A 9,604-nucleotide genomic window follows, 5' to 3' on the forward strand; every position below is an offset into this window, starting at 1 on the left:
GATCTGGGTCTCACGCGCTCGTGGCTGCCTCAGCACTCTTAGAGAAACCTGCCCATTTGGGTTCTCCATGACAAGACAGGCCACGAGAAGAAAATTAATCAAGGGGGTGAGAACTCAGAACAGTGCTGCCTTGGGCAGGGAGTGGGACCAATAGGAGGGGGCACGGGGTAGAGTGATTGGAGGGCCCTGTATCTTGTTAGAGGGAGGGTGCTTGGGCACATTCACCTGTCAAACCCACTGACCTGTGCCTTTGAGATCTGTGCATTGACAGTGTGTGACTACACCCTACACCCCATGGAGGAAAAAAAGCCCTTTGCAGCTCTGGGACAGGCCTCCTTGCCAGGCTCCCCCTGCCCTCTCTTCCTCCTAGCTTCCTGTTGCTGCTGGTCCTTCTGCCCCCACCCTGAGCCCCTCTGCCCATGTACCCAGCTCTGCCCTGACAAACTGTGACAGTTCAGTCAAGTTCCTAAGTGTTCTTGCGTCTCAGTGGCCATAGTGCAACCTCCAAGATGAAATGAGTTGAGGGACATTGAGGTCTGAGGTGGACCATGGCAAGGCTAAATACTTAACTTCTGACCATTAATGTCACCGCCAAACAAAACCAGGAGCTGCAACGACTAAAACAAAATGACCTGCTGTGACAGTCCTGAGACAAATACCATAACAACAATCTTACATTGATGTCTGAAATCTTGTAATATTTGGATTTGGGATTTTTAGAGCTTTCAAATTAGAAAAATATAAAGAAGATTCTGAATATGTATTCATTTTAACTCTTTAAAGCTTCAGACTTAGTATTATTTGTGCAAACAGTCATTTAAAGAGGAACACACTGAAAGATTTATCTCCAGTTTTGGTAGGATTTGGGGATTTGGTACTATTTTGCCACTGCTACCACTGAGCTAGAGGGAAAAGCAGCCAGCAAAGAGGCTTGGGGGAAGGTATGCTCACCTGTGCCCCTTGTCCAGGAAGCCCATGCATCCTCAGGGCCTGCACAGCCTGGTCTCGCTCCAGGGCCAAGGCCTTCAGCACTACCTCCTGCTCCCGCAGTGCCCGCTCTGTCTCCTGCAGCTTAGCAGCAACCTGGGAAGATGCTCAGATTCAGTCCATCAATGGCCCTCAGGGTAGCTTCCTATCTAGTTTAGGATGGGACAGCAGATGCAAGCAAGAGAAGCCACAGGAAGCAGGTGCATATGACTCAGAGCACCAGGTGCTCCTGCTGTGGAAAGAGCCACACACTCCCCCTGCCCAGCCTGGGCCCCGCCAGCACCATCGAAATCATGTAACTTATCCAATGGAGAAACAGTTCATGCAGCAATACACCATGAAAGCCTGGTGGATAGGGGAGTAAAGAACATATTTTTTATTCCTGTAATTTTTGTTGCTATACATCAAACTGCTCAGTGAGGTTTAGTGTTTTCACATTTAAAAAACAGTTTGGACCAGGTGCAGTGAGTAGCTCATGCCTGTAATCCCACCACTTTGGGAGGCTGAGGTGGGAGGACTGCTTGAGCCCAGGAGTTCAAGACCAGCTTAGGCAACACAGCAAGACTTCATCTCTAAAAAAATTTTAAAATTAGTCAGGTATGGTGGCACAGGCCTGTAGTCCCTGCTACTTGGGAGCCTGAGGAAAAAGGATCGTCTGGACCCAGGAGGTCAAGGCTGCAGTGAGCTCTGATTGTGCCACTGTACTCAGGCCTGGGCAACAGAATGAGGCCCCAACTCAAGAAAAAAATAAATAAATACATAAATAAAATAAAATTTGATGAAAGCCTAGCCTTTCCTGCCACAATCCTGTTGAGCATTGCCCGCCCTGCCTCCTGCAGAAGGCGCCCAGAAGTCCCATGCAACATGGTGGCTACACACACCTGATCTTTCGCCATGGTCAGACCCTGAATCAAAGCCTCTGACTTCTGGATCTGGTCCCTTTCAACGTTGTCACAGCGGCGCTGCCAGTCCAGGCCAAGCTGCACCTGATCACGCTCTAGGTTCCGTTCCTTTTCAACTGCCACGGACAGCTGCTGCTTGTACCTAAAGACATATCCAACCACCCAATGTTAATGTTTCCTTTCATGTGAAAAGCAGAGGTGCAACTGGGTGTGAAGGGCGATGTAAAGCGGCAGTGTGTTCCTCCTGGCCTCCAGGGGCCAGGGTTGGCCTGTAATGTACTCAAGCGGTCCTAGGAACAGGCACATGGGGACATCAGTACAGAGATGAGCAGAAGCCAAGGATTCTCAGATATTGGAGAAAATACAGTATCATGAAAGAGGATGATCATCTCAGGAAGCAGAAAAACCAGCATGTAAGGAGAGAGGGAAAAAGCCAACCAACTTCAAAAATAAGAAAAATGATCACACACAGAGAAATTTGAGAGGATTTTCAGCTATGAAAAGCAAACAACTAAAATAGAGCAAATCAAGTCAAAGAGCAAATAGCAAGTTGGAAGATCAAAGAGAAAGAAAACCCTCCAGAATGTAGTGTAGCCGGGCTCAGTGGCTCAGCCTGTAATCCCGCGCCTTGGGAGGCTGAGGTGAGTGAATTGCCTGAGACTGTGGGTTCAAGACCCGCCTGGGCAACTTGGTGAGACCTCATCTCTACAATAAATCAAAAAATTACTGGGCATGGTAGTGCACGCCTGTAGTTCCAGCTACTTGGAAGGCTGAGGTGGAAGGATCACCGGAGCCCAGCAGGTCAAGGCTGCAGTGGCCGGGAGCGACCACTGCACTCCAGTCTGGGTGACAGAGTGAGAGTGAGACTCCAACTCAAAAAAAAAAACAACAAAAAACAAAAAACCAGAATGCAGTGCAAAGGGACACAGGGATAGGGGAAAAGTTAGGAGGCCCGGAAGTTAAGACTCAGACGAACATCTGACTTCTGATTGGGCTGGACAGATAAGAATGGAGAGGACAAAATCATCAAGGAAGTAAATGCGCAAATCCACCAGAGCCGCACAAAGACACTAGTCTTCAGATGGAAGACAGCTAAAACAAAGGCTGGTTTTGAGGAAGAGGAGGGCAAGTACCATGCCCGTGTGCAGGGGTAGGAGGACCACACACTCAGACCAGAAGAACTCAGTGCTAAATGCTTCAAAGACCCATATACAGACACCCTGAGGAGACACTGGAGAGCACCAAGGATGAAAAGAAAAGCCCAAAGGTTTGTAAGAAAAAAAAAGAACACAAATCGTACAGCTCTTAGATCTCTCACCTGTAACATTGGGACTGAAAGGTGGCGGGGCAATGTAGGGGCAGAACTCTAGGACACGAACAGTGTGGAAATGTCCCTCTTGTCCCAGGTGGTGATCTGGTGATATGGCACTGTGTAAGACTGGAGGGAGAGTCCCCTGCTGGCCTTGAAGCTATGCTGAGACAGGGTACCCGGAGAGAACACACTCCCAAGACCTGGGAGCTCCTCTAGGGCTGAGAGTGACCCTGACTGGTGGCTAGCAAGGAAACAGACATCTCGGCCCCAAAACTGCAAGCACTGAAGTCTGCCCACAAGCCGACAAAGAGTCTGGAAGGGGACCCGAGCCTCTGATGCCTGGCTGACACCCAATTCCATCCTGAAGAGACTCTGAGCAGGGAACTCAGCTGAGCATGCCCAGACCCCTGGCTCCAGAAATGGGTGTTTAAAGTTGTTAAATTTGTGGTAATTTGTTACAGAGAAATAACCAAGTAATACACAATGATTTTTAAATCTGAGGGGAAATGATTTGGAGTCTAAAAGCCTAAACTCAGCTAAATTGCTAATCACACAGGAAGGCAAGAATAAAGACATTTCAAAAATACAAGGCCAGCCGGGCTCGGTGGCTCAGCCTGTAATCCCGCGCCTTTGGGAGGCTGAGGTGAGTGGATTGCCTGAGCCCGTGAGTTCGAGACCCGCCTGGGCAGCGAGACCTCATCTCTACAATAAATAAAAAAATCAGCCGGGCGTGGTAGCGCGCGCCTGTAGATCTGGCTACTCGGAAGGCTGAGGCGGAAGGATCGCCGGAGCCCAGCAGGTCAAGGCTGCAGTGGCCGGGAGCGGCCACTGCACTCCAGTCTGGGTGACAGAGTGAAACTGCAACTCCAAAAAATAAAAAATAAAAATACAAGGCCCAGAGTTTACCACCTGGTGATCTCTCCTGAAGAGACACCATTAGAGGATAGAGGAAAATGTATGAGAGCAGGGCTCCTCAACTATGAGGAAGGACAAGCTATTAACTGCCTCTATTTCCATGCCATAACACCAAGGTTTTGTAAAGCACTACCAAATGCCACAGTACTACCCATCTGCCGCCCACATCCCTAGATACCCAGTACCTCCCTCACTCTGATCCTATCAGCAGAGTGGCAGGTCTGTGGCCCCTACTTTGAGTAGCACTGTGCCTGAGGGCATAGAGGTGCAAACAAAGGCTGAGGAAGAGGAAGGCAAGAGCCAGACCCAGGTGCAGGGGAGGAGGACCACATAATCAGATCAGACCCAGTTTGCCACTGGAGACCATGTGCACCCACATCAGAAACATGGCCTTGCTTTTGGGCATACAAGCAATATTCAACAGAAGCTACTTTCAGAAAGAAACACATTGGTTAATTTAGGCTACTGGTTTTAAAACAAAGTAAACCTTTGTCACTGACACACAAAAAGTACTGATTCATCCTTCACTTGGCCTCAGACGGCCACAAACCAGGCAGCCTGGGAACTGGCGTTTCCTCCATAGGACCCTCTGTGTATGCGTTAATTCCACCTTTTCTGTGGCTGGCCCTGATCCACTTATGGTTTTAAATAGCAAGCCTTGTTCATTCTAGCCAGGATCGATCTGCATTCTCTTCCTGATGACAGGAAAGGACAAAGGCCAAGATGAGTCCTAACTGGGTCTAGCATTAACCCCCCACATATTCATTGGCATTTGAAGCTGGGGATAAAAGAAGGTGGGCCAAGTGATCTGAACATAATAAACAGTAACAAACAAAAGTAGATCTAATGCAATTACATATACATTTTTTAAATCCCTGTGTCTGAAAAATATAAATAAATTCTTAAAATGTCACTTGGTGGCCATGACAGAGCAACTGTTACCAGGCCTGTCTCTTCCCACTTCATGCAATAGGATGCTGGACAGAAAATATGGAACAGTTTTCATTAACTGGACAACAGGCAGTGCAGGACTGTGGTCCCTTAGAGAAGGGACTGCACGAGATGAGCCTAGTTGTTGCCCAGTCTTCTCTCTATAGCACCTTCTAGATTTCCACAAAGGTAGGGTGAACCCAAGCAGATCATGGTGGTCTTGGTGTGTTGAAGAAAAAAAGATCAGAGGTTGAAGAAGCTGATGTGGTTGAAGTGGACTTTATGAGGCAGAGTGCCAGAGAGGAGAGAGCTCACAAAATTTGCACGAGGAACCCTTGAAACTGACTGACAATTCTGCTGCAAACACACAGGAGAAACAAACACAGGCTGGGCAGAGAGCAACCAGCAGGGAGTCATGTGGTGAATAATTGCCAAAGCTCACCAGGGAAGCCAGAGGAGACCTGTAATAACAGGGTTGGTTAGCCCCAGTGAAAAGGCTTTTCCAACTCAAAAAAAAGAGAAAGAAAACAGCTCATACTGCAATATCTAGTCTTTTTTTACATCTTTAATTCCTCTTAAACATAACATGTTATTACAAGATGTTTCTTTTCTGTCTGCATTTGTATTGTGATGGTATTATATATACACATATAATAGGTAAACCTAAGCATGTTTTTTTTTTTTTGAGTTGGGATCTCACTCTGTTGCCCAGGTTGGAGTGCAGTGGCACACTCACGGCCACTGCAGCCTTGACCTGCTAGGCTGAGGCACTCCTTCTGCCTCAGCCTTCCAAGTAGCTGGAACTACAGACGTGCCTCACCATACCCAGGTAATTTTTTAAAATTTTATTGTAGAGATGAGGTCTCACCAAGTTGCCCAGGGGTTCAAGGATGGCCTGGTCACAAACCCCTGGACTCAGGTTATCCTCTTGCCTCTGACTCCTAAAGTGCTAGGATTGCAGGTGTGAGTTACCATACCCGGCCTTAAGCAATATATTTCTTTTTTTTTTTTTTTTTTTTTAGTTGGAGTCTCACTCTGTCATCCAGACTGGAGTGCAGTGGCCGCTCCCGGTCACCGCAGCCTTGACCCGCTGGGCTCCGGTGATCCTTCCGCTGCAACCTTCCAAGTAGCTGGAATTACAGGCATGCGCTACCACGCCTGGCTGATTTTTTGATTTATTGTAGAGATGAGGTCTCGCTGCCCAGGCGGGTCTCGAATCTGTAGGCTCAGGCAATCCACTCACCTCAGCCTCCCAAAGGCGCAGGATTACAGGCTGAGCCACTGAGCCTGGCAACATATTTCTAAATAACCCTTGGACCCAGGAAAAAATCCCAAGGGAAATTAGAAAATATTTTAATGGAATAATATAAAAATTTGTGGAATGCAGCCAAAAAATTTAAAAAGACTTTAAAAATAAATGTGGTCATCTATAGCGGTTCATGTCTGTAATCTCAGCACTTTGGGAGGCTGAGGTGGGAGGATTGTTTGAGACCAGGAGTTAGAGACCATCCTAGGTAGCATAGTGAGACTTCATCTATACAACAACCCAAAAATTAGCTGGGTGCAGTGGCTCCATCTACTCAGGAGGCTGAGGGAGGAGGACTTCTTGAGCCCACAAGTTGGAGGCCGCGGTGAGCCATGATGATGCCATTGTACTCTAGCCTGGGTGACAGAGTGAGACCCTGACTCAAATAATAAAAGTAAAAAAAAAAAAAAATGTAAGTATGCTTCTTTAAAGGTGGAAAAAAAAGACTAACTGGACCTTTAAAAGCTAAAAAATAAAATGTCTGAAATAAAAAATTCACCAGACTTAACACTAGATTAGACACTAGAAGAAGAAAGGTCAATGAATATGAAGATACAGAAGAAAAACAACTGGACAAAAGCACAAAGAAGAGGCTGAGCATGTGAACAGAACAAACCAGCACATATGCACTGAGAGTCCCAGAAGAATGAGACATCCCACATTCACACACAGAACCTCACTGAGACATGTGGCCATTAGATTCCTACACACCAGTGATACAGAGGAAAATGTAAGATCAGAGGGAAAAGACAGATTAGCAGAGGAACAAAGAATGACCATAGAACCCTCATGAGAAATATGGAAAGCAAGAAGGCAACAAAATACCTCTAACACGCCAAAAGAAAACACTGAAAACCTAGAATTTTTCATCCAGTGAACATGGTCCTCAAAGAGATGAAGGCAAGAAAGTTCCAGACAAATAAAGCTGAGATAATTCATGAGGAGAGCCGGGCTTGGTCGCTCAGCCTATAATCCCGCACCTTTGGGAGGCTGAGGTAAGTGGATTGCCTGAGCCTGCGGGTTCGAGACCCGCCTGGGCAGCAAGACCTCATCTCTACAATAAATTAAAAAAAAAAAAAGAATCAGCCGGGCATGGTAGCGCATGCCTGTAATTACGGTTACTTGGAAGGATGAGGCGGAAGGATAGCCGGAGCCCAGCAGGTCGAGGCTGCGGTGGCCGGGAGCAGCCACTACATTCCAGTCTGGGCGACAGTGAGATTCCAACTCAAAAAAAAAAAAAAAAAAAAATTCATGAGGAGAAGGTCTGCACTACAAAAAAGGAAAGTCTGAAGGTTGAAGTAAAATAATCCATATGAATACTTTGAATTTGATTTTTAAAAAGCCAAAAGCACAAGAAATAAATATTAGACAAAGTACAAACCTTTTTTTCTCATTTTAAAGTTTTTATAAAGGATAGGATAGTTGTCTGATCAAAGCACAAATAATAACTCTCTCTGTAAAGGTAAAATATTAGAAAATCATAGTAAAAGGAAGAAAAAGCAGAAATAGAAGCGTGTACCTTGAACAGAAGCAGAAATTGAATGTTGAACAGAGGGCTTAACGTTATACACACAGTGGTAAATATTATTTAAAAGTGTCGGGAGCAGTGGCTCACACCTATAATCCCAGCACTTTTGGAGGAAGAGATGAGAGAATTGCCTGAGCCCAGGAGTTGGAGACCAGCCTGGACAACTTGGCGAGACTTCATCTCTACAATAAATAAAAAATTAGCCAGGCGTGGTAGTGTACGCCTGTAGTTCCAGTTACTTGGAAGGCTGAGGCAGAAGGATTGCCTGAGCCCAGCAGGTCGAGGCTGTGGTGGCCTTCAACATACCACTGCACTCCAGCCTAGGCGACAGAATGAGACTCCGACTCAAACATATATATAATTTAAAAGTAGACTGTATAAATAGAGAAGTTTATATAATAAGACAACTGGAAATAAAATGAAATCCTTTAAAAAATTAAAACGATTTTTTTTTTTTTGAGTCGGAGTCTCACTCTGTCTCCCAGGCTGGTATGCAGTGGCATACTCACAGCCACCCCAGCATTGACCTGCTGGGCTCCAGTGATCCTTCTGCCTCAGTCTTCCAAGTACCCAGAACTATAGGCACGTGCTACCATGACTGGCTAATTTTTTATTTATTGTAGAGATGAGGTCTTGCCAAGATGCCGCAGGTCTTGAACCCACGGGCTCAGGCAATCCACTCACCTTGGCCTTCCAAAGTGGTGGGATTACGGTTTAAGCCACTGAACTTGGCCACAATTGATTTTTTTAAAGGCAGGGGGAAAAGAAGACAAGAACAGATGAGGAAAATATAAACCAAACAGCAAGTTGGAGATTTAAGCCTAAATATATCAATAATAGCATTAAATTAAATAATCTAAATCCTTTGAGGAATAGGCAGAGATTGTCACACTGGATAAAAGCAGCATGACTCAGTCACATACTATTAGTGAAACTTGCACTCTAAAGCCAATGCTTAAGCCACAGCAGAGAGTGGGAAGGCCTGCCATGGAAGCACGATGTAAAGAAAGCTTGAGTGGCCCTACTAATATCAGGCAGAATAGACTTTGGGACAAAGAACACTACCAGGAATAAAGGGTACTATTTTTTACTAATAAAAGAGTCAATTCATCAAGAATTCATACCAATCCTAAATATATATGTACTTAATAAAAGAACTTCATAATATACATAGTTAAAATTATTAGAAATCAAAGATAGCCAAGTCTACAATTATAATTGGAGATTTCAACACTTTTCTCTCAATAATTCATAGATAGATAGAAAACCAGTGAACATACAGAAGACAAGAACACAACATCAGCCAACTTAGCCGGACTGACACTTATGAAGCCCCAAACCCAACAGTGAGTGTGTTTACATTCTTTTCAAGTCCATATTGGACAGTCATTGAGATAGAACATCTTCTAAAGCTGCAAAACAAGACTGAGAAATTAAAATCATACAGAATATGTTCTCTGTTCACAACATAATTAAATAGGAAATCAGTAAGAAGCTGATGTTTGGAAATCTCAAAATAATGGGAAATTAAGCAACATATTTGTGTGGGTTTTTTTTTTTTTTTTTTTTTAATGTTGGAGTCTCATTCTGTCACCCAGGCTGGAGTGCAGTGGCATGCCCACAGCTACCGCAGCCTCCACCTGCTGGTCTCAGGCGATCTTTTCACCTTAGCCTTCCAAGTAGCTGGAACTACAGGTATGTACCACCATGTCTGGCTTTTTTTT

At 45.3% G+C, this 9,604-nt stretch overlaps 1 protein-coding gene across 1 annotated transcript in view; it reads right to left on the reverse strand.

Annotated features, from left to right (window-relative positions):
- CCDC57 (coiled-coil domain containing 57) overlaps positions 1-9,604 on the reverse strand; it is a 126,585-nt gene that overhangs the window by 87,428 nt on the left and 29,553 nt on the right. Inside the window, 2 exon segments of the mRNA XM_008049908.1 lie at positions 952-1,083; positions 1,869-2,031. Coding sequence (XP_008048099.1) covers positions 952-1,083; positions 1,869-2,031 — 295 coding nt within the window.

This window comes from Carlito syrichta, unplaced genomic scaffold (genome assembly GCF_000164805.1).
Source record: "Carlito syrichta isolate Samal-C Ts95f unplaced genomic scaffold, Tarsius_syrichta-2.0.1 Scaffold139178, whole genome shotgun sequence".
NCBI lineage: Eukaryota > Metazoa > Chordata > Mammalia > Primates > Tarsiidae > Carlito > Carlito syrichta.